General features: G+C 38.0%; 1 protein-coding gene across 1 annotated transcript in view; it reads left to right on the top strand.

The window, feature by feature from the left end:
• Positions 1-6,309: 6,309 nt before the first annotated feature.
• Positions 6,310-26,540, top strand: part of LOC307174461 (serine/threonine-protein phosphatase 2A 55 kDa regulatory subunit B beta isoform) — a 74,386-nt gene continuing 54,155 nt past the window's right edge. The window contains exon 1 of the mRNA XM_079898283.1: positions 6,310-6,581. Coding sequence (XP_079754409.1) covers positions 6,503-6,581 — 79 coding nt within the window. The 5' untranslated portion in view covers positions 6,310-6,502. The remainder of the gene's footprint in view (positions 6,582-26,540) is intronic.

Below are 26,540 nucleotides of genomic sequence, written 5' to 3' on the forward strand. Positions count from 1 at the left end.
TTACTCTGCTGGATGATGCATAACTACACCATTCTGCAGGCAAAATGCATACATCAGTTTGAATCATCAGATCACAAAACATTTTGGATCCTGTTTACACATGTAATGACAAATACAGGTGTAATGGACCTTAGTACCAGATGTAAATGGGGCCTGTCTAATATAGGAGAATGGTCCTTCCATGTCAACTTAACCAGAGGTCCCTGGCTAAACATTTTTTTTTGATCATTTCTTTTCTGGTGAAAGACATACATAAATGAGAAAGAAAACTAAAATATGAAATATCATTGATAAATATATATTGAGTAATCCAATATGTTGTAGAAGGGGTGAAAATGACCATTGGAGGCAAATTACAGGGGGTAAAATGACTTTAGAAAGATGGCTGCATCATTATTTAATTTCTTTTACACAGAGATTCTTATGGTAGGTCTATAAGTAAAATCTGTTGACTTTAGCTATCTTCGTTGCATTATATGCCAATGGTGACAGTTCAAAATTGGGGAAAAGCACAAGTTTTAAAGATATCAATATACTTTTAGATTTTGGTTCTTAAACTTTTCTTTTGGTATCTTCATTTTTAAGGCCCTATATGGTTAATTTCCAGAGATAGGGATTTCAATGTGACTTCATGAGTAAGCTGATATTTTTTTCTTTCAAAGTGGAAAGTCTGAAGAAGATATGATGAAACTAGAAATGTTTCTAGTTTCTCTTTATCAAACATTTGCATAGAACATTCTTGTCTGAGAACCAAACATATAATTTTTTCCAAAGTTTGCATGCCTGTAACTCTAGAAGATTTATATCATTTTAGATATTTGATATATTCTGGCTTAATAAACTTCTCTGTTGCAATCTTCATTTTAAAGGCCCTATATGGTTAAATCCCAGAGATGTGGGGATCTCATTGTGATTCTATGTTCAAATTGTTGAATTGCATGAGTGCCAAAAATGTATTTTCCGAAGTTTGTCTGCCTGTTACTCAAGACGTATTAAGGTTATCTTAATATAATTTTAAATTCTGGTTCCTAAGAAATGTTTCTTTAGGCCCTATATGGTTCAGTCCCAGCGATATTGAGATTTCAAAGCAGCTCCATGTCCAAATTGGTTTAATTTTACCCATTTTCAAGGATCGAAAACCAAATGTGATTTTGTGTTTATCCAGTCATGTCTGTTGACACAGCATATATGCAAATAAGAACCCAGGATTTAGGAATGTGTGAAAAGTCACCTTATTTATTAATTGTTTACTCTGGGTAAAGTATGAGCAGTGCAAAATATATATAAAGTAAGATAACACAGAATCGCATTTATCCGGGGTTATTAATTACCCAGGGTGAACACAACTCAACTCTCAACTCAAAGTTTATTCATAGAGCACTTTTAAAAATAACAAGTGTTTACCAAAGTGTTGTACAAACATAATCAGAAAACAGTAAGCACATACAACAAAACAGCTCTCATATCGAGTTACAGCCTTGCTCTTGCCCTATAGCCTTGCTCAAGGGACGACCAAAAGTAAACGCTCAGCAGATCTAAGTACTCTTGGGTCATGTGGCTGTATTAAATCAGAAAGAGATCTTGGTGCTAGTCGATTTAACGATTTAAATAACTACAACTAAAATCTTAAAATCAATTCTAACATGAAAGCCAGTGAACGGAAGCCAATATTGGTGTAATATGTTCTCGCTTGAGCGTTCCAGCAGCATTCTGTACCATCTGCAAATGTGTTAGGGAGGCCTGCCTGGTTAATACCTACATAAAGACCATTACAGTAGTCAAGGTGGGTCGAGATAAAACGTACGAACCCTAGATTTAATTACTGAGTGAATCTGTTTATCCAGTTTAAAGTCACTTTCCATTATAACTCCTAGGTTTTTTAAAAAGTGGGCTTTACATATGGTGATCAGATCCTGATAAGGTGACTTACGGGCACAGCTGGGTCCAAATACCATGACTTCTGTTTTCCCTTTATTGAACAATGAAACAAGATGCCATACTTCCTAAGAATTGACCCTAAGGGAAGCATGTATAAGGAGAACAGGATAGGCCCAAGAATAGAGCCCTGAGGGACTCCACACAAGTGAGACACAGAGTCAGTGACACAGACTTGGTTCTGGGCGATGAAAAAGACTTGATCCTGGGTGACGAAACAGACTTGGTATTGTCTGGTGAAGGAGACTGGGGGCTTGACAGAACCAGTGGAGCAGGAAGGACTCCAGATGGGACTGGACCATCTAAACAGCTTGATGGAGACGGGAGACGTCTGACCAAGGCGGAGACGGAGGGATAAGGGAGCCCGGTGGAGCCGCAAGGACAATGGTATCTGGTGGAGCCGAGGATGGGAGGAGCCAAGGTGTTTACGGCGGGTTCTGGCATTCACTCCATGCAGCAGGGTGATGGCTGGCTGGGCTCTGGATTCGGAGTGGGGCTGGTTATGTAGTCCTCAGCGGGGCAGATGGTATGTGGTGATCCATTAGCACCCACTCCACAAATGTGGCGAAATTTTCCCTGTGGATCGTCCACTGGGAGGTGTGCCTTGGACTGCTCACTAAGGCTGGTGTAGTAGAAAACCGAGAGAGAGTGGTCTGGATAGCAAGTCAGGCTTGCTCTGCTCCAAGCAAATAATTGGATATATATACATATAAATATATGATCTGACGCATAAGTAAAGCAATTGAAAGCAATGGAGTTCCTTTTTGGTCTATATAGTGACACTAAGGGTGAAGGGTACCTTAAGCATCTTAAAAGTGATGCTTGGAAGAACTTCTGACTTCTCCCATAATATTTTCCGCTTAAACCTCGACCCTTTTATATCAACTGCAAGCTTTCATTCAGATCTGCCTCGATAGATAGATAGATAGAATCAAGTCACCACCTTGAATTATTTTCTTTTTCGATAATCTGTATCAATCAGATGCATATCACAATAAATATCTGTCACTACTTCTGTTACCTTGAGGCTTTAAACTAATGCAGCTTTTTCTATTACTTGTTTTTGTTTACTAAATAATCAGGCTCTTTTGACTTTGGCCTTTAAGCAACCACTTGATAGCAGCTTGCATAGTGACACGATGAAAAACACCCAGACCAATTTAGCAACCACATACAGCACACTAAAAAACTGCCCAGAATGCTCTAGTCTAGCAACTCCAGCAACGTGATAAAAACCACCCAAAAACACTTGAGCAACTGCATGGCAATGTGCTAGAAACAGCATAGAAATGTCCTGCAACCACCCATAACACATTAGCATTCTGGTGGCAAGTTTTATACAACCGACTTAATCAAATCTAATAATAATAATTATAATTCATTACATTTATATAGCGCTTTTTTCGGCACTCAAAGCGCTTTACATAGAAGTGGGAATCTCCTCAACCACCACCAATGTGCAGGATCCACTTGGATGTTGCGACGGCAGCCATATTGCGCCAGAACGCCCACCACACACCAGCTTATTGGTGGAGAGAAGTGATGAAGCCAATTAGTGTATATATATATATATATATATATATATATATATATATATATATATATATATAGGGATGATTACAAGGCCATGATGGACAGAGGCCACTGGGCAAATTTGGCCAGGACACCGGGCTTACACCCCAACTCTTTCGAAAGACATCCTGGGATATTTTGAGACCACAGAGAGTCAGGACCTCGGTTTTACGTCTCATCCGAAGGATCTCTAGTTTTTTTTTTTCTTTCTTAAACAATAATTAGCTGAGAACAGAACACCCAGATCACTTTCTTGCAGTCTCACGCCATGGTTATTATAGGTAAAAATGTTACTTTAAATAAAATAAACGTTGAATGAAATTTTTTAAAGTTTTATTTCAACCAGTTGTAAAGACAACATTTCTCATAGGCTAACTAAAACTAAAACTGAAATAATTTTTTTAAAACTATATACATAAAAACTAAATAAATTACAAAAAGACAACAAAATGTTACAAAAATTAAACACATAAAACATAAAATATCAAAATAATATAACTATTATTCCAATAATATAATATAATAACTAATTCCAAATATGAATAAAAACTATAATAGAACATATTCAATCTATCTACAATGCATCATATATTTTCTAGATCTGAAGAAAAAATAATGTTCTGCTATGTTAATATTCCTTATTTTTAGCTATTTTCTCCCTCTCTCGAACACACACACACACACACATGCAAATGCATTGTGGGTGTCCTGTGGAAAAATCAATGTGTGTGTTCAACTCATTATGCTGTGGTGGCACAGAGTGGAGGAACTGGCACTATGAGTGTTAGCCTTTTCATATGCTTATCCATGAGAGGCACAGATGGCCCCTTTCCCTCACATCCAGAGACCCGCTATTGATTAAGCTTCTGCTATAAACAAAGAAATAATTACATATGAGGAGCTGAAGGAAACTGACACAGAAACTCAGCTATATGCCTTCCTGTAAATGCCTCTATCAATTAACATCAGCCAAAATGTGAAATTTCGGCTTGCATTTCTACATCACATTCTGTCACAAAGAGTCAATAAGAAAGTAAATCGCAGCTTCCTGCAATGACCTCATCAAAGGTCATGTTTACATTTCTCTTATATTTTTTTATTTATATAAATATAATAAGCAACAAGAACATTATTACAGTAAATGTTGTTCCAGTTAGACTGGGCTTTGGAGTAAGCCACACTGTATAACTATCTAAATTATTTATAGATTGTAGGGAGTTAAAAAATTCATGGTACTGGGGGTAACCTACATATGACATATTACTTTAATTTGGGTCACACACTAGTGTTCTACAGTGTACAGTAATAAGCATTAGTAATGAACAACATTATAAAGTCGTGTTTTGTGGAACTGCTTGCTTATGTCAACCAATTGGTGTCAATGTGTATTGACTGCATTGAAATTGTTAAAATATAGATTAACACAGGCTTCATTTTACACATAAATCGAAAAACCCCATTGGAAAATCTCACATTTGAACATTATTCACTCTTAAAGTCCCCCAAAAATGTCAGCCCAATCAGCAGCAACATGTATAAACCACGGTATTACTGTTCCGGGAGCATTAGCTCATTTGCATTTAAAGGGACAGACACAAAAACGGTGCGTTTTTGCTCACCCTCAAAAAGTGACATTTAACATGCTATATAAAAATATCTGTAGGGTATTTTGAGCACAAACTTAACATACACACTCTGAGGACATCAGAGACTTATTTTACATCTTGTGAAAAGGGCATTATACCACCCCAAGAGAAAGCTCTCACAATGGGTCCAAGTAAAGTCGTTCACAAATGTGTCCGCTGCTGCTCGGTATACGCAACAATTGAAGATATTAGAAGACATGTTGTTGTAAGAGTTTTATAGTAAAAATATAGCATATCAACAGTGATCACTCAGCAATAATGATAAGCCTAATACTCACAATAAAAAATAATAAGGTTATATAGCCTAGATCATGACAGCCTCGGAGGTAAGAAGTGGATTATCCTTCACCTGAAATGTTTGTCGTTTTTTCATCCTGAAATGCTAGGCAAATGTTGGATCACAATAATTAGGAACCACGGTTTCCACAAATCCCTTCACTCGACTGAGACGTTCTCTTTTATTCTGGACGGCAAGGGCAGTGACTGTAACATAGAGTGTATTTTGCAGTATTAAACACGTATTTATACCGATTTCATCAGCCTCCGAAAATTCTTCAAAAATAACACAAATAATGGCGTTCTCAGCTGCAACTCTTGCGTCATCAGAACGCATTCAACTCACCACCGTTTCCGTTTAAAAAACGTTTTGCAACTTTTTGTCGGGGCTGAACGCAGCCCAGCTCAGAGATCCACTCGTTGACGATCACACGTTGATGTGATTGGTTACAAGGTATTTTGTGACGTCAGAAACACCAACCATTTCAAACCGCGTTTTGGAGTCACTGCAGCTTTAAAGAGAAAATACTCAGCAATGGTGTTGACTTATGAATTTACACATGGTTTGTCTTAAAGCATATTAAAAACACCACAAAGACATAAACGACATTAAAAACTTGATTTTCACCACAGGGGGACTTTAAAAAATCATGAAATTAGCAAATATTAACCAAACACATCATTTACGTCTTTAACATGTAGTTCAAATTTATCACAACATAAAAGCACGAACATTTACGACATAGAGGAGGTCATTCCTCATTAGTCCAACTGTTCAGTCCTCGGGTTTACACCAGATGACGCGGTAAATTCGAAGTCGGCCAGTAGGCGGACAGACGCAGGATCTGCTCTCAACAAACACCCCTCCCTCCCTCCCACCAGACAGACTGGGGCAAAACAAGCCGTCCTCCAGCCAGCAGGCGACGGGAGCAGGGAGAAGCATGGACAGCCGGAGTAACACAGATGTCTTCTCTCCGACAGAGACAGTGAGCGTGAGGTTCTTTCATCGAATATTCCCTTACTTCACGAGGAGGACAGTATAAAGTAATGCGCATACTAAATCCAGTCGAAAGATGAAATGCTTCTCCCGGTACCTGCCTTACATCTTCAGACCACCGAGCAGCCTCCTCTCCTCCAGCTGTCATACTGAGGGTAAGTCACTGTTCTCGCTTCACACTGACAGCATGTGAGTGGAGATGATGCACTGTTTAAAGTGCAAGCAATAGAGTGTTCCCTAGACATAACTAGATGTTTGTTGATATTGGATCGGATGACGTTAGGAACGCGGGCTGTGTCTAAAAACGTAGCGAGCAATCTACCTAGACAACATTTTGGGTCACTGTAGGGGCGTTCGCGTCTACATGTATGATGCCCTTAGACACAGTGCTAGTCTAGGGAGGCAGTCTTGTAGATTTTGGAACACAGACTGCAAGTACTGAGTAAAACTAATGAAAAAGGCATATTCAATACAGTGCAAAATGTTTTCTAAATTAACTGGTTTTATTGTAGTAGAAAAAATTCTCAAGGTAGCAACTGTTACCACTTTCTACTGTGTATGATTACTAGGCAGGTTACTAGCCTATAATTTGACAAGCAACCATGCCACAGCTCACACTTTACATTACAGTTCTAATGTGTGTAAGTATTGAGTAAAAGTAATGTGTGCACTTTAAAGTATTTTGACATTTACATTTATGCATGTGGCAGACGTTTTTATACAAAGAAACTTCCATTTTATTGTCTTTCCTGGTAACTGAACCCATGACTTTGCCGTTCCTAGTGAACATATAATGCAGTGCAATACAATGATGGTTGAGACATGTACAAATAAATGTTCCTCAAAAGCCTGCTGTATCATATTTGATACATACACTTTAAAAAATGTTTTTTTCTAAAAATAAAATAAAAACGATGCATGGATAAACAAAGTGTTACCAAGTTCTTATGTTTAGCCATTAAGGCTTTCACAGCAAAAAGACGTGTGTACCACAACCTGGATGTTTTTAGAATTAAATTAAATTAAATTAAATTATACTAAAAAGTATAAATCAGACGACAGAAGGCATACATGTAGACTATGTGCAGCAGGTTTTTTTCAGCAAAGTTTTGATCATGTTCATAATTTAGAGTCCTTGAAATTCATGCATCAAATATTATACAGGCTTTACATCTAAATTGAATATATTTCAGAACTATTATTTAATATTGAATATGATGAATCAGTCTGTTTATTATAGCTTGCGCCTGCCCTGTAGCAATTTAGCAGTTTTACAGCTGATATTTACTCCATAGAGTCTCAATGTATGTGGATAAGTTTATCTCCATCTCAATGGATACTGTATGCCGCACTCTCAGGCTTTTTTTTAAGAATGTAAATCGCAGGTCTGAATTAACTAAACTTTATACACAACACAGCAGAATGTGTCTTCCTTGCAGGAGCTTGTGCTTCCAGTCACACACATTTAGTTCTGTCAGAAATGATTTCTATTGAAACATGTCTCTTTTTTTTGTTGACATCCAAAGCAGCTTTAGACTAGATCTTATTCTCAAGTACATCTACTTGTAAATCATTTAGCAGATAATATTATGCTGAGTGACATTATACTGCATAACAGAAAATTCTATAATCTAACTTTAAATTAATTTAATTGCACAATGTTTTTTAAACTATAGGTTAAAAAAAAAGCCAGTTTACCTTGCATGCACGTTTCCTCACTATTTATTGATTGATTGATTTATACAAATGTTTTTTAATAAATATAATTTAATACATGTTTAATTGAACTTAATTATATTTCATCTATTTATTTATTTATTTATGATTCGACATTATTACACACACACACACACACACACACACACACACACACACACACACACACCCTTATAGAAGCACAAAATTGCATTTGCAATGATGCAGTCTGGATCATATTATCTTCATACCTCTTCTGTTACCTATATATAGGACAGTATGAACCTAAGGGGGAAATACCTCTTTTCAAACCTTGCTGGTGCAGCAGTAGAGGTACTAATAGACAAACCTCTATAGGGCCCTGTAACAATAAGTGTTGAGTTTCTTCCGGGAAAGAGATATTTCATTACAAGCCCAGCTCCAATAACAACCTCCTGTAGCCAACATATTGGACATGCAATACCATTCAACACCTGCAGCTACACATCTTTCTCTCCCATCCTCTTCCTTTCACTTGCTGTCTTTCATTTTCCTTTAATTCCGCTTTCATCTAGAAGATGTAAACACTGGGCTATCATTACATGCTGCACTGTGGTTCTTCAGAGTCTTGTGAAAGATTTCCGTTGGCTGTCTGTCTTCATGCATGATTCTGTACTTTCATCTCCTGCTGTCTCCATCTGTGTCTGCTGCCCAGGCCGGATCAATTGGATCTTAAAAGGTTACAGTTGCCTTGCTGGCAGTGTATTACCATACTGTATCATGTAATCATGTTACCAGTGCCCAGGAGTTAAAGTTTTACAGTAAAGTTACATTGTGCTTGTGAAATAATTGAAAATAAATCCATGTAAATGTCAACCTTAAAATACTTATGCCGATCACATGCTTGACTACAATACTGCGAGTAGATAGTTTGTGCAAACTGATTGATTTTCAGTGGCTGAAATGTTGGTTCATGCCTAATCAATCGTATTGTCTAATTGTTGTTAATGAAGGCTAAACAAAAACAGAAATCTATGAGTTCTAACATTTAAAAATGATGGCTTTCAAATATAATATTAAATACTTTTATCCTAAAAACTTTTTGCTTCATATCAGTATGACAATATTGGCCTTAAAAGCACTTCAAATTGAATAGAAAAAAATAGGTATTACCTAACTCTAGCTGACAGAACAAATGGGAACCTATGTGTCCTGGTGGATTTTTTTTTTTTTTTACTATTTTTAATTGGATAACTAAAGACTAGTTTATTTTTGCTGCATGTCTTCACTATGAAATTGCCGGTTACAGCTCATCACTTTAATGTGAAAATTTAGAGTATTTTTAAAGGGGTCATCGGATGCCCATTTTCCACAAGTTGGTATGATTCTTTAGGGTCTTCATGTAAAGTTTGTAACATACTTTGGTTAAAATTCCTCAGTGGTTGTGTAAAACAACACCCTTTTTACCTCCTCAAAAACAGCTCTGTTCACAGCGACCCGTTTCGGTGCATGTCTCTTTAAATGATAATGAGCAACTGCTCACCCCACCCCTCTCTTCCGTGGGGCGTCGACACATGACACATAAAGTGCTGCCTTGGCATAGGCCCTGTCCCAAATGGCGCACTTCATGTGGACTTTCGGTCTCGTGGACTTAAATTGCGCGTGCTCGCCGAGTCTACGAGTCCGTAGGCCGTCCCATTCAGCATTTTAACGCTCTGAAGTGTGCTCAGCAGCGCCCCCTTTGTACCCTTGAAGCGGTCTTCCGTGAAGCCCGCATAGATGCAGGCTCCACACACTTTAACTACCCAGGAATCCTTGCGAAAGGCCAATCAGACAACAGATGGGAGGAGATTTCGCTCACGGATAATTGTTGACATGGCTGAGAAGAAAATATTACGTTTTTTTATGACCTAGATGTACATTTTACCAGTTGTTACCTACAGTTTATACAAACATTATGGTCATCGACCAGTGGTTGATGTCTCAAACATAATAATAGCACGTTGAATAATACGATCGCATTAAGATTCATTAAATAAATAGAACCGAATGTCAGAGCTTTACTGAGTCATATGTAAACATTGTATGAATATTGATACCTGTAAATTCATCTGAAACTTATGCACATTTTCATTATGTGTTAAAATTGTAATCTTAGTTCAAATGGAACATTATGTATTATTATGTACAACTGTATACATAATTTAAATAAGCATGATGTATCTATTGTCTAATGCCCAGGTGGCATGCATAATATCAAAATATATAACTGTAAAATTAGGCTGTGTAGTTGACATGGAGATGTGAAAAATGTGATTTCTCCTGTCCAACAACAACCAGACCGTTATTTCCGGCGTGATGATCGAGTCTGTCCCAAAAATACCTCTCAATGCGCCCTCGTGGACTCGCGCCAAGGGCCCTATAGGTCTGCACTACATGACGTCACCAAAGTGTGGACTATGAGGAAGTCCACAAGTCCGGAGTGTGCCATTTGGGACAGGTCCAGAGAGTATACAAATGGCTGAGGGCGGAAATATGCTAATACGGGACAGTCCGTCAGTGGTCGTGGACGGAGCATGAGCAATATTACATCATATTGCTCAGAAAATCCAAACGGCTTGATTATTTTTTTCATTGTATGGTGGTTGTGTCCACACACTGCAAAGATACATTTACATGCAAACACCATATGAAAGTGAATTTTGCATCCGATGACCACTTTAACACCCAAACAACACACTTTAATTTGATGATTTTATAAATATACACTCACCTAAAGGATTATTAGGAACACGTGTTCAATTTCTCATTAATGCAATTATCTAATCAACCATTCACATGGCAGTTGCTTCAATGCATTTAGGGGTATGGTCCTGGTCAAGACAATCTCCTGAACTCCAAACTGAATGTCAGAATGGGAAAGAAAGGTGATTTAAGCAATTTTGAGCGTGGCATGGTTGTTGGTGCCAGACGGGCCGGTCTGAGTATTTCACAATCTGCTCAGTTACTGGGATTTTCACGCACAACCATTTCTAGGGTTTACAAAGAATGGTGTGAAAAGGGAAAAACATCCAGTATGCGACAGTCCTGTGGGCGAAAATGCCTTGTTGATGCTAGAGGCCAGAGGAGAATGGGCCGACTGATTCAAGCTGATAGAAGAGCAACTTTGACTGAAATAACCACTCGTTACAACCGAGGTATGCAGCAAAGCATTTGTGAAGCCACAACACGCACAACCTTGAGGCGGATGGGCTACAACAGCAGAAGACCCCACCGAGTACCACTCATCTCCACTACAAATAGGAAAAAGAGGCTACAATTGGCACGAGCTCACCAAAATTGGACAGTTGAAGACTGGAAAAATGTTGCCTGGTCTGATGAGTCTCAATTTCTGTTGAGACATTAAGATGGTAGAGTCAGAATTTGGCGTAAACAGAATGAGAACATGGATCCATCATGCCTTGTTACCACTGTGCAGGCTGGTGGTGGTGGTGTAATGGTGTGGGGGATGTTTTCTTGGCACACTTTAGGCCCCTTAGTGCCAATTGGGCATCATTTAAATGCCATGGCCTACCTGAGCATTGTTTCTGACCATGTCCATCCCTTTATGACCACCATGTACCCATCCTCTGATGGCTACTTCCAGCAGGATAATGCACCATGTCACAAAGCTCGAATCATTTCAAATTGGTTTCTTGAACATGACAATGAGTTCACTGTACTAAAATGGCCCCCACAGCCACCAGATCTCAACCCAATAGAGCATCTTTGGGATGTGGTGGAACGGGAGCTTCGTGCCCTGGATGTGCATCCCACAAATCTCCATCAACTGCAAGATGCTATCCTATCAATATGGGCCAACATTTCTAAAGAATGCTTTCAGCACCTTGTTGAATCAATGCCACGTAGAATTAAGGCAGTTCTGAAGGAGAAAGGGGGTCAAACACAGTATTAGTATGGTGTTCCTAATAATCCTTTAGGTGAGTGTATAAAAAAGGTTAATCATACAGCATTTGTCATGTTTGGTGGCTGTAGTAAACGAACAGCAACAAGGAATATATACAAACAGTCTTTAATAATAAATTCAAAGGGGAAACACGCACAAGAATCACAAGGAGTAATATAACAGCACAGCCACATAACACTAAGGGTATATTTACACGACAATGATGTACTAAAAATGGAAATGTTTTTACTTTGTGTTTTTTGTTTAAAGTCGATAACGTTGTCAAAATGATCCCCATTCACACGGATCAGCGAAAATGATTAAAAGTGCTGTCTTATTTGGAATCTCAGATAACCTCACTTCTTCCTCAAAAATCTCAACAACAGTTGTCCTACTATGGACTTATTATTGCAAAGAAACTAATACTAAAGTTTTGGAAGAACATCAAAGTCCCTACTGTTAAATTTTGGTTGGATGAAATGGTAAGGTTATTACATCTGGAAAAAAGTTTTTCTTTTTTCTTAAACAGATAGGATCAGTTTGATAAGATTTGGTTTCTTCTTCTCCATTACCTTGATAGTGTAGTTTAAGTAGGGCTAAGTGTGTAGCATTGGCTGTCCCATTAGTGCATGGTTCACCAATCTCGGTCCTGGAGGGCCGCTGTCCTGCAGAGTTTAGCTCCAACCAGCTCCAACACACCTGTTTGAAAGATTCTAGTATGCCTAATGAGACCTTGATTAGCTGGCTCAGGTGTGTTTAATTGGGGTTGGAGCTAAACTCTGCAGGACAGCGGCCCTCCAGGACCGAGATTGGTGAACCATGCATTAGTGTGATATGACTTAAGTCCCTAGAGTGGGGTGGGTGGTAATGGGACCTGTTCTGTCTTTCTTGTTCATTGTGGCTATTCAAAGTAGTTGGCCTGGCATGTATAAACGCTGTTGTTGTGTACAGGAACAGCCAAACTGCATAAAAAGGTTTCTGTTTTTAGTTGAAACCGGTATTGTGTAAACGGCCCCTAAGGTGACACGGAACCATGAACATAGGAAACAAAACGATACCGCCATTGTCTCCGTGTAAACTACAAAAATGTTAATTTGTGAAAATAGACATGTGCATGAGTATTACATGTTCAGTCTAAAGGAGCAAAGTGTTGTTTTTCTTTTTCGCCAACTACTGGAGTTAATATAAATACAGCATTTTTAGTTATTTTCGTGGATCCATGTGAATGGGGATTATTTTGACTACGTTGTCATCTGTATGCGAAAAACGCAAAAGAAAAACTCTTACGTTTGTACATCATTGTAGTGTAAATGTACCCCAAGGGCTTAAATACACAGGGAGTAATCAACATAACAGTGAACAGGTGTGGAACTCAAATCAACAACCAAAGTAACAATATTCTTATCAATCGGATTTTAGAGATTTTTAGTGAATTGTTAGTATTAGGCTTTGGGATGGTGTTGAGTTTCAAACAACACTATCAAATTATAATGATTTCATTATAAGATATGATTTGATTTCCGATGTACTGTAGTTAATGGTTAGGGTTTGGGAAAGTGTTTAGTAAGTGTACTGTAAATGGCTTTGTATAAAAGCATCTGCTAATTGCCACTTACACAGTGATCACAAGGCATCCTACATTCGTGTAGAAGCAGAGTAGAGGTTATTGCATTGATCCAGCCCAAAGTGAATGCACAGTATACATATTACCAGCAATTGCTGATCACAAATGCCTGGAATAACACTTGTGTGTTTATGAGAGAGTGGATGTAAATGGAGTGCAGGGATGTAAGAGAGAACAGGGAGAATGTATGAAATCGAGCTTGCATTTACATAATTGTGTAGAGTATGAAAAAGGCGGGCAATCAGCATAAGTAGTGTGGAAGTTTTTAGACTGTACGTGAGATGTGAAGTAAAAAGCAGAGTTGACTTGACAAGATGATGGGATGAAAAGTATCAATCAGAATGAAGGAACACGATTAAGATAGTAAGACTTTGGAAACAGGGAAAAGGCACAGACTTTGAAAGTAGGAAAAACATTATGTTGGTACAACCGGGATCACAAATGATTGATGGTCCACCCAGATGGAAAAACCCAGTTTTATATATATATATATTATGTTTTGTTTCAAGCACCTTTTGTCAAATTCAGCTGCTTTTCCCTTTCATAGATACTGACATATTTAATTTCCACATCATTCCACCATATTTTCTACTCAAGAGCTGAGCTTATTTTCACAGAACATTCTGGAATTTTAGAATCAATCCTACGCAGATGCTCTCTTCCTGGGATATGTCTGGGGCCATTTGGGTGTGTGTATATGTGTTCATTAGGGCAATGGTTCCCATTCCTGGTCCTGGACTACCCCCAACACTGCACATTTTTGTCTCTCTTATCTGACACACCCATCTGAAATCTTGGGATTGTCTTATTATTGAGAGATACAAGGGTTTGTGGCTCTACTATTTGAAAAAAGCGATACGGCTAACTTGGATCATGTGTGCCTTGATAACCAAACACACAGCCTTTACGCCATTGCATTTCATTCAGAGTTGGGCAACAGTCAATCACTGTTTGTGGCTACCATAGAAATAAATGACAATGGTATAAACTGAATCATACCTGTCGCGCAATTGTCCGTGACTTCTCTCATGAAACAGCATTTTTTCGGTGTAAATTATAAAAAATAGATCAATCCGAAATTAGTGTTTAAGAGAAAACATGTTAAAGATTGAAGATTTAAGACTAATTAAAGATTAGCCGATGGGCTGTCAATTCATTAAATTATAAGCTATTTCCTCACAAAAGCGGCTTATTCAGCATAGTGATGCCTCTCCTCCATTGACATCCATTAAAAAAAAAACTCAGAAGTGTTAGCAGGCATTATGCTTTTTCTGGCTAAGGTCGCAGGCTTGCCTTCAAGTGGCTTTGACTGGAGTCTGTACTAACGAGGTGATGAGTTGAATTAGGTGTTTTTGATTAGGGAGACATCTAAACTGTGGAGTGCTGGGCTGTGTTCCAGTCCATTTTTAGACACACACTTGAGAACTTCCCTAAGCACTTCCCCTCGGGGGAATCCCTGCCGCCATTAAAAACATTTACATCCGAGTGAACGAGACGGAGGGAAGTTAGCGAGTGAAGGGCATGACAATTTTGGACTGGAACGCAGCACAGGAGGTACTCCAGAACCAGGGTTGGGTAAGATCATTACAAATCACACTGTAAGACACGGATCTAATAAACTTGGGGACGACATGTATGTAGGCTGTATGATGATGACACCTATTGAATGGTAGGCTATGACACAAGATAGTATAGAAAAAGAATAAAATGTCTTCAGCATGCGCAAGTGGTAAACTAATAGAGCAAGATGAATCGCACTTTGGCAATTTTGGTTTTTATTTGTGCTGAAAAAAAAAGAAGAGGAAGCGAAAGGAGAATATGGACAAAACCGTACAATGTGTACCAGGCATTAGGTACTAGGCATCTTTGACAGCTACTGTTTGAGCTGCTGAATGCTTGATTCCTCACCATGCTGTGCAATTGATTTTGAAAGTTTCACAGTCGCAGAAACGGACTTTAAAAAAGTAAAAAGTAATAAAAAAGCTATAAAGTTGTAAAGTAATAAAATAACTCTAATCTAATTTTAAAATAAAATGCAATATTTCTTGCAATTATTTCCTTTTTTCCCCATCAGCAACTATTTCCATTGAAGAACATGTACTGTACTTGAAACCTCCCAGTTTCTGTGAATTTTTTCAGAAAACTATTCAGCAGACATACCAAAAATTTGTTTTAATTTAAACAATATAACTTTTGTTATGTTGAGATTGTGAACCTACTTAAGTCATGAACCTACTGGAAAATAATAATGCAATTAAGCTGTGAGTTTGAGTTTTGCATAAAATGGTACTCAGTGGTGAATTTGACCCAGTGTGAGCAATACAAGTCACAGTAACCAGGTCAGCAAAAAGAGCTCTTGATTCAGCTGAGCTGTATTGGAACAGCTAGGTTATTAAATAAAGAAACACATTTCCCTCAGGGGCTGTATGAGGAACATTGAACTTTCACAACGAAGTAAATCCTCTATTACTTTATAAGCCCTTTTGTGTCAATGCTGGCTTTGAGAGAGAAAGAGGCAGAGGTAGAGAGACAAGTAAAAAAAGAATATCATGAATTAATTCATATTTTATAACGCAATGTGTCTCGGATTTTATATAAAAAAAAAACTTAATTTGTGTTCCGAAGATGAACGAAGGTCTTACGGGTTTGGAACAACACAACATTTTTGGGTGAACTAACCCTTTAAGCCAGGGGTGCCCAATCCTGCTCCTGCCGATCGACTGTCCTGGGCTGAGTTTCCCGATAACGTTGTCTCTTAGCGTGCTACGAAGACTCGTAAGGTATAACTTAACTAAAGGTATACCATTTCTAGGCGTGTTCCCCGAACTATACCTTAGGAAGCTGCTTAAGATATACCTTCTTACGTGCGACGTTACCGGGCGCTGTCCGTGGCGATGGTGCTGAATTGGTTGATATCGATGGCTCGAGAATCAATTATTCTCTCGTGCAGGGGGTGTTTATGTGAGAAAGAGGTGTTCTTTATAAAATAAGCACTTCAAAAATAGTTTAAATTGCATTTATTAGGACTCATGGGATATTTAAAAAAATAATCCAAACTGTAATAGCCTATAATAGCCTTGCCTACATATTTTAAAATTGTAGGCTATCATATATTGCTGCCATAATAACCATTTTAATTTTTTATGTGCTTTCTTCTCTTTCCCATTTTTGTTCACTGAGGTGGAGTTGCGATGAAATATTGTTCTTGTAAATACTTTCCAGAATTTCAGTAAATAAAAGTGTACGTCATGTACGGTGCTCGGCAGTGATCAAAAAGGATTTAAACAGTGGATTTTGAATCTTTTCTTGTAAACTCAGAGATGTGGATTCAGACGGCAATTAAATTACCACACGACCTGTTTGTCAAAAAACAGTAGGTAGGGCCTACTAATTTGGACAGGGATTTTTACGCGGGTTGGATGAGAAAAAACACTGATATGGATTCGTACGGCACTAAAATAACCGACTTACCCCTGTAAATGTTTAAAATACCGTACGAGCCCATGAGAAACAATATTAGCGTCCGAATAGGACTTAACTGACAGTAGCCTATGCTTTCACTAGCCTTTAAAAGCGCTCTTTAATTAAAATAAATGTATAAAATTTTATTATATAATAATATAATCAGTGTAATGACAATTGAAACGTTCGTTCGCTAAGTATATCTTCTTTAAGTCACACTTTCGTAAGGTTGGTCTGGACCACTCTTAGCTTTACCTTATCACTGTTGCAGGTCTATATGAATATAATTCTGAAGTTTTAATACACCCAGACAGTGTTCAGTTAGGCTAATTCAAGTGTTTTCATGCAAAGAATAAAATTGTCATTACACTGATTGTTGTTAGATTTTTAATTATATTATTATACAATATTATTCATTTAATTAAAACGCTCTTTTAAAGGCCAGTGAAAGCATAGGCTACTGTCAGTTAAGTCCTATTCGGACGCTAATATTGTTTCTCATGGGCTCGTCCGGTATTTTAAACATTTACAGGGGTAAGTCGGTGATTTTAGTGCCGTCCGAATCCATAATATCAGTGTTTTTCTCACCCAACCCGCGTAAAAATCCCTGGCCAAATTAGTACCTTCTGTTTTTTGACAAACAGGTTGTGTGTTAATTTAATTGCCGTCTGAATCCACATCTCTGAGTTTACAAGAGATTCAAAATTCACGGTTTAAATCCGTAGGCAAGATGTAAACTTTTATTACTGAAATGCTGGAAAGTATTTACAAGAACAATATTTCATCGCAGCTCCACCTCAGCGAACAAAAATGGGAAAGAGAAGAAGGCACGTACATTTTTGAAAAGGTTATTGTGGCAGCAATATATGTTACAATTTTAAAATATGTAGGCTAGGCTATTATAGGCTATTATAGTTTGGATTATTTTTTATAATATCCAATAATCATAATAAATTGCAATTTCAACTATTTCTGAAGTGCTTCATTTATAAAGATCACCGCTTTCTCACATAAACACCCCCTGCACGAGAGAATAATTGATTCTCGAGCCATCGATATCAAACAATTCAGCACCATCGCCACGGACAGCGCCGGGTAACGTCGCACGTAAGAAGGTATATCTTAAGCAGCTTCCTAAGGTATGGTTCGGGGAACACACTTAGGAACATAAACAACTTTGGTAAGATATATCTTTCGAGCTTTCTTAGCGTGCTAAGAGTGAGCGTTATCGGGAAACCGGGCCCAGGACAGTCGATCGGCAGGAGCAGGATTGGGCACCCCTGCTTTAAGCTAATCGGAAATCGCAAAGTATTGTTTTTTTTAAACAACACATTAAATTCCAGTGCAAGCCATATGTTTGTTAGTGCCGGGGTACCTACCTGTGCTGCAGTCTTGCGTAACTTAATGTTTAGATTTATGGGTAGGGTGTCTGAGTCAAAAAATGACCTAATTGCTGTGTTAACTAACCCTGGACGAAGTTCTGTAAGATTGTCGTCCAGACTGTGGAACCATTGGGGTACATGTCTGTATGTTAGACATTGAACACTGTGTGTTTTACTATGTATGTGTTTTTGTGTATGTGTTTTTTAATATGTATGTGTTTTGTATTGAATTATGGATCCCTCTGGGTCTGGAAATAAAAGTTTATTATTACTGATCTTCTGGGATTTTCATGCACAACCATCTGGGTTTAGAGAGAATGGTCAGAAAAAGAGAAAATATCCAGTGAGCGGCAGTTCTGTGAGTGAAAATGCCTCGTTGATGACAGAGATCAGAGGAGAATGGCCAGACTGGTTTGAGGTGATAGAAAGGCAACAGTAACTCAAATAACTACTTGTTATAACAGAGGTCTGCAGAAGAGCATCTCTGAACACACAACACATCAAACTTTGGCTAAACACGGGCTTACCAAAAATTGGACAATAGAAGATTGGAAAAATGTTGCCTGGTCTGATGAGTCTCGATTTCTGCTGCAACATTCAGATGGTAGGGTCAGAATTTGGCGTAAACAACATGAAAGCATGTATCCATCCTACAATGTATCAACAGTTCAGGCTGCTGGCGGTGTTATAATGGTGTGGAGAAGATTTTCTTGGCACACTTTGGCCCCTTAGTACCAATTGAGCATTGATTAAACGCCATAACCTACCTGAGAATTGTTGCTGACCATGTTCATCCCTTTATAACCTCAGTGTATCCACCTTCTGATGGCTAATTCAACAGAATAACATGCCATGTCACAAAGCTCAAATCATCTCAAACTGGTTTCTTGAACATGGCAATGAGTTCACTAATCTCAAACGCCCTCCACAGTCACCAGATCTCAATCCAATAGAGAATCTTTGGGATGTGGTGGAAGGAGAGATTTACGTCATTGATTTGCAGCCAACAAATCTGCAGCAACTGTGTGATGATATCATGTCAATATAGACCAAAATCTCTGAGGAATGTTTCCTGCACCTTGTTGAATGTATAGCCGCTTTCCGACCGGAGGAACCTTTTCACAGTTCCTAGAACTATTGGCTAAAGTACCCGGATGTCGGCGTGTTCGCACCGCAGGAACTAGGAACGATTTTAGTTCTAGGAACTCCATTTGTAGGAACTAATTTAGGTCCTACTTCAGAGTAGGGTCTAAACCAGCACTATAGGAACTATCCGTGACGTTAGTGTACGCTGATTGACCGAACGCACGCGGAACACCAGCACCCGCCATTTTTAAAACAGCTAGAATGTAAACACACAGATTATAGCCTATATATTTACTCCAGAAACTAACTATACAAACATGGAAAACAGTGATAGATGGGTCTCTAAACCTTTATGCTGAAGAGAAAATCCAACGCAACTTTGAGGGGACCAAGCCAAACATGATTATGTTTATCTGCCCAGCTAGCAACACTGGACATCAACCACACGGCATAGGCTAATAACCTTTTTTCACATAATGTCTACTTTTTATAACAGTTCTATCTGATAAGATATTAAACAGTACTGTTAGACAGATCGCTAACAAATAAACACAGAGAATGCGAGCATTGTTTGCTCTGGCGGTCTCAGCGCCGCCAAAATAAAGGTCCGTCGCGCCGTCAAAATAAAAGTCACCGTGCTTGCGTCACTCCCTTACCCCTCCTACCAGTTCCTATGGCCACTTGGCCAGTGCGAACGCAAACAGCAAACCCGAGTTTGGGGGAGAGTAGTTCTTAGAACTGTTTAGAAGTGGACAGTTCCTAGAACTAAGTTCCTAGAACTACTTGGTCGGAAAGCGGCTTATGCCATGAAGAATTAAAAGAAGTTCTGAAGGCAAAAAGGGGTCCAACCCGATACTAAGGTGTACCTATAAATTGGCCAGTGAGTGTATTGTGCCAGACCCAGACATTGAATCTGAATCTGTAAGATTCAATCTTACACTATTAAATCCCTCATCAAATGAATAATTATTACATAAACAATAGTAAGCTAAACAAGTTGTAAAAAACTAAACGCATAAAGAGACAACGGTGTTGGTAAAGAACCTGAGATAAAATTTGAAACGTGATGTGTAGAAAACAATGAAAAATCAAGATAAATATCACTTGTGAACAGAATATTTTTATGTAAATCATTTCCAAATGTACTACATTATAATTTTATTCCAATAATTAAAATTTTTTGAAGAGAAATTCAGAAAAAAAAACATACTTCTCCAATGATGCATGTATGTTTACTGCTAAACGTTAAATTATTGTCTAATTAAATACACTATTGAGTGGGTGAAATACACTTTTGAGAGGGAGTAAAGTACATTTTAAGATTTTAAAACTGTAGAGTCATCATTCACAATTTAAACTTAAGTATAACCCATTTCCACCATGTTTTTAAATAGCTGCTAACACAAAGTTTAATAAGATTCAGTTAGCACAGTGTGTGGTCTTTCACATTCAAATTACTCATGTGTTCCCTTAGATATGACTTTATTATAGTGCTGTTTTATTCAGCTATACCACAAAGCTAAGTGCTTCAATGAATGCAAGAGCAATGTACTGAACATTGTTACAGGCAGTGCATTCGCTAAAATCCATAAAGAGGACGCACTTGGCTCCCATCGCACATTACCTCAACTGAACATGCAAGTATGCTGGTAATTGCTGTAAATGGGCTCTTTTATACTTTCATTGTTTGTTGCTGTGCGTAATTGTCTCTCCTGTAGGGAGGTGGCATTTCATGTTTCTAAGTATAAATGTTCCACGCAATTTTCCCTCATGTCTGCAATTTCTTATTTAAGTGCATCCAATACATTTAATCCGTTCATGCATTCCCCATTTATTTGAAATAGATGTTTTTTAGTAACAGTGTAGAAGTCTTTACTGTCACTTGATCAATGTAATGCGTCCTTGCTGATTAAAAGTATTAATTTCTTTGAAAAAAACTTTTTTCAACGGTAGTGTGCCATGCAAGGAAGAACGATATTAATATTTTTTTTTACATGTGCATCAATACATTTACCAATACACATTTGCATTAGAAAGACCACACGTCGCCGAATCACAGTTTTGAAACGATTGAACTGATTTATGGAAATTAAACTTCTCCAACTTCTACTTGTTACAAACACATCCATAAATCCAAGTATGTTTTATAACTCTGAACAACAGAATGTATCCGTAATCTGACTTTTTTTTTGCCATTTTCATTTGACTGTAAATCTACCACAGTTATTATACTCTGCGTTTAATGAGATCCATCAATAACTGAACCTCACAGCAGTAGTCCTCCTCACTTGCTCATTTTAGATGCCCATTTCCTGCTCAGCTCTTCCAAGAAAACCATATATGCAGTAATTTATGGTAATCAAGTTTGTAACACATTAAAATGTCTTTGCTAGATAGATAGAGATCAATTAATATCACAAGCATTAGTGCATTACAATATAATCAGCCTGTACATCATATCTATGAACAAATGTAATGTTTAAAGTTGGTCAGAAGGGGGCGCTAGTTGAAAAGTGTTGTAACTGTTGAGAAGGCTGTGATGGACAGCAGTGTGTGAAGCCAGGTGGTCTTGTTTCCGCATCACTGCCTCTGTCCTGTACTCCCGTCATTTTCGGCCTGAATAAACATTGGGACTGCCAGATCTCTGACATGCTAGAAGATGTGAATGAGACTTTGTGTGTATGTGTGTGAGTGTCCATGTGCGTTGTGTGTACGTGGCATCATTTCCTCTGTATCTGACAGCACATATGGTCATTGTTATTCTTACTAAATGACAAAATCAGAACAGCGCCCACTGAAGCAATGCTATCAGCTCAGCCCAAAATGCAGCCATGCTATTCCCAGTCATCCATAGATACATTCATGGTGTGTAATCATAGTCATAATCAATTGGAATAAACCCCCAAACATCTAGACCTGAAGATTGTAAAGGCCACAAAAATGGTCTTTGTTTCTTGGTGGAACAGAAAGGGAGATGTTTAGCGGAATGTTTACACATCTCTTTTCCATATGAAAGTGGATCGGGACCATCTGTGAGTAAATTATGACAAGATTTCATTAAAAAAAAATTAATACAGTCTATTTGAGCTCCATTGAGCTCCATCCTCATGTGACTTGTATATATAATTTATCATTTCTGTATACAATACTAACATAAACCCTAAAAACCCTATAAAAGACCATCAAATCATGAAATTATATTATTTAAACATGGAAATATCATTGAAGAGGTAACTTTATTATCATGCATTTTCTATATATGTAGCCTGCTCTATCATTATTAAAGTGACATTGTTTTTCACTATATAATGTTTTTGAAAGAAGTCTCTTATGCTCACCAAGACTGTATTTATTTGATCAAAAATACAGGAACATTTGTTTAGTATAAATTATCATTTAAAATATAATTTATTCCTGTGATGCAAAGCTGAATTTCAGGCATCATTTCTCCAGTCTTCAGTGTCACATGATCCTTCAGAAATCATTCTAATATGCTGATTTGGTGATCAAAACATTTCTTCTTATTATCAATAATTATCTTCATATATATATATATATTTATTTTTTTTGGGCATATTTCATATGTCAGCCTTTATGGGGCAGGGACTCTGATCTCATATTCTCAATAAACCATTGAATATTGATAATATTGTAGACTGTAATGAATGCTTAATGAAGGAGAGATGTGTGTCCTCATTGTCATGGTTACACATGGCTCAGACACGGTGGGACCAGCAGGGGTGCGGAGTTTCCCGCTACGAGCCGTCTGCCTAATTCACGGAAAAGCCTTCTCCTGCAAATCGGGGCTGATTTTACGGACAAAAAGGAGCAATGGCTCAGTGGAGAGCAGGCCATATGGTGTTACTGGTTGGCAGAAAAGCCGTCTGATTCAGTTTCATTCAAAAAATCCTTTTCCTGTAGCTCAACTGGTAGAGCGCAGCAGTAGCCTTGGGTCATAGGTTTAAAGGGGACATATCATGCTAAATCCACTTTTTTAGCCCTTAAATGCATTTTGTTGTATATTTGGAGTGTTTAGAAGTACAGAAAAGTTGAAATTATTCTCTTCAGGTGCTTCGTTGATATCTTTATTTTCTGTTTTGGCCTTATTTTTCAACCTGTTCCGATTTTTCTGTTATCGACTATGACGTTTTGTGAACTATTACGTCACAGTATTTGCAGCGGAACTGCCAAATAAGGACATTGACTTCCAGCCCAACACTTCGAGCAATCCGCCATTTTTATTTCTCGCTGCAATTTTGTAGTCCAAGCTAAAAGATGCAGAAGTTACGAGAGGGTAAGTTAAAATGTTCGGTTATTGGATGTAGTAACCCACACGCTTCATTACACCGTCTAATGTAGATGAACTGCCGCGCTTGTGACAGGAGCATGTTTAACTGAAAGAACGAGCAGAGAGAGAGACCCGGTCGCGCGCACGCACTGTCTCTCTCTTCGGAGCCAGGCGAAAGTGTAAACAAGACACCGTCTCCAAACTAGACGCTGTCTTGCTCTCTCTCCCTCGCACATATTAATCAAAATAAATCGACACGATGGTAAAAGGTCGGAAGACCAAAGTTTCATGTGTAAATACAGTAACACACCATTGCGATACATCCATATGAAGACTTTGTTCTGCAGGTTCGTCGTCTTCATAATCGACTCTGGCTCGAACATGTAAGGCTGGCTGGACAAGTCTTCCGTTGTTGACATTTTGTTAATAACGTGTGAATAAAAAGTTTCTGTGCCGCTAGATAATCGTATCTCTGCTATCAAACTACAAAAAAGGCTGAACGGGGTGGAGTTGAACCGAGTGTCACCTGGATAGGGGGCGGGGTATGACGTGTGTCTCATTTGTATTTAAAGAGACCGCACCAAAACGAGTTGCTCTCAGACGCACATCAGAAAAGGGGTAGAAAAGGTGCCTGTGGAGCTATAATAATGAGGAATTCAGACCCAAGCATTGCAGTTCCGCTTTATATAGACTACAAATGTATGATTTATATGTAAAAAGGAACGATTTAAAAGCATGATATGTCTCCTTTAATACCCAGGAATTGTATACTGTACCTTGAATGCACTGTTTGGATAAAAGTGAAAAATGTGTAAAAATTTAAGAGCAGAAACTTACCCCTAACCTGATTAGGTCTTTTCTCTTCAGTATCCAGTGCAAAAATTCGGTTTGCATTAACCTGTTAAAGCAGGTATAGCAGAGGTTCTCAACCTTAAGGCCTTTTCAATATGGCCAACCAATAAGTTTTATAAGTTTTTGGTTACATGCCTGGAGCCGATGCCAGTAAATAAAACTACAGCTATTTTGCTAAGCGAAAGTGAATAGCAAAGCGAGAATCCAGATCTCCTTTCTCTGCTCTATTGTAATTGGTGTTGTTTGATAAACATCATAGTGAATACAAAAATGGGATGTCTGTAGCAAATGGCCTTGTGGGTAATGCTCCGACATTTTGAGTTTAAGTCCTGGCTCAGGCTTCTACTTGGATGCCTCTATTAAAGGGATTGTTCACCCAAAAAATAAAATTCTGCCATTATTTACTCCCCCTCATGTTGTTCCAAACCTGTATGAGTTTCTTTCTTCTGCTGAACACAATGGAAGATATTTTGAAGAATGTTGGTAACCAAATAGTTGATGGACCCCATTGATTTCCATATGGAAAATAATTCTGTGGAAGTCAATGGGACCCATCAACTATTGGTTACCAACATTCTTCTACTTCTTCTTCTTCTTCAAAAAAAAAAAAAACATTGTTGTGGTCTGGACAGGGGAACGGGCCTTAATGGGTATTTCTGCTTTTCTGTAAGCGTAAGATTTTTGTAAGATTTTATTTATTCATACCGTCTGCCGTTTTTTATGCATTGGGTTGAACAGATAAATAAATGCATAGAAAAATCAGACCAAATTTTTGTGCCAAGCATTTGGTTGATGTGAGCAGGCTTTAGGGTTGTAACCCCACATGGGTCCACACGCTCTATCCATTGTTTTATTTAGCAACCATCTAGCAAACCAAAAATTGAATCTGTTCCTGGTGTGCAAATGGGAAACATGTATGCTGATGAATTAGATTTCTGATTGCTGTTTTTAGTTATTTTAAATGTAAGAACCAGGCTAGCGTTATTGAAGGACAGTTGCAGGCAAACTCTATAAGCATGACTATTGAATCGCTTTCGAATGTCAATGTCACAGTCTACATGAGTCTGAATAACAAAAAAATTTGTCCAATCAATTTGTGTGGCAGTGACGTCCGTGGTGGAACAGAACATATTGACAGCGGATATATCTGGCACATATGGTTGAGGGGTTATATGGAGACTGGATAGAGGCAGGTCATCCTTTGTGTTTGTCCTTCATTCTCGAAATAGTCAGGGCCCATATGTACAAAAGTGACCTTGATGAAACTTCTTTTCTGATGGTGCTGACTCAACTGCAGTTGACTTTTGCTGTGCACAATCACAGTTTCTGTGGTGCTCACTACTGGCATTGATTTGATTTGGCATCACAGTTTTAAAAGAAATATCAAATTCAGAGACAATCTTAAAGTTTTGTTGATGGCAGCTATATTGGACCAGTGATATTTTAGTATTGAGATAAGTTTTTTAATATTCTGAATTACAAGCAAATACTATTTCTCAATCTTACTATTCTTATACTTTAATTCTTGATGATTTTGTGCATTTTTAATGTACTATTTTTCTGAGTGAAAATGTTTTCTTCACCAAATATTTTTCAATGTAGTTTTTCTTATTATTATTTTTTTAATTTCAGATTCAGTTTTAGTTATTTTAGTCCATGTGATCTCCACATGGTGACACTGCTCTATTTAGAATGAAATTGCTTTTTCTGAAAGACTTTATGTGAGTGAACATCATTTAATAATATTTCTTTGCGGATATCTTTATTTAATTAGCATGAAAGGAGTGCATCTTAAAGGAG

This window comes from Squalius cephalus (assembly GCF_949319135.1).
Source record: "Squalius cephalus genome assembly, chromosome: 17".
Taxonomy (NCBI): domain Eukaryota; kingdom Metazoa; phylum Chordata; class Actinopteri; order Cypriniformes; family Leuciscidae; genus Squalius; species Squalius cephalus.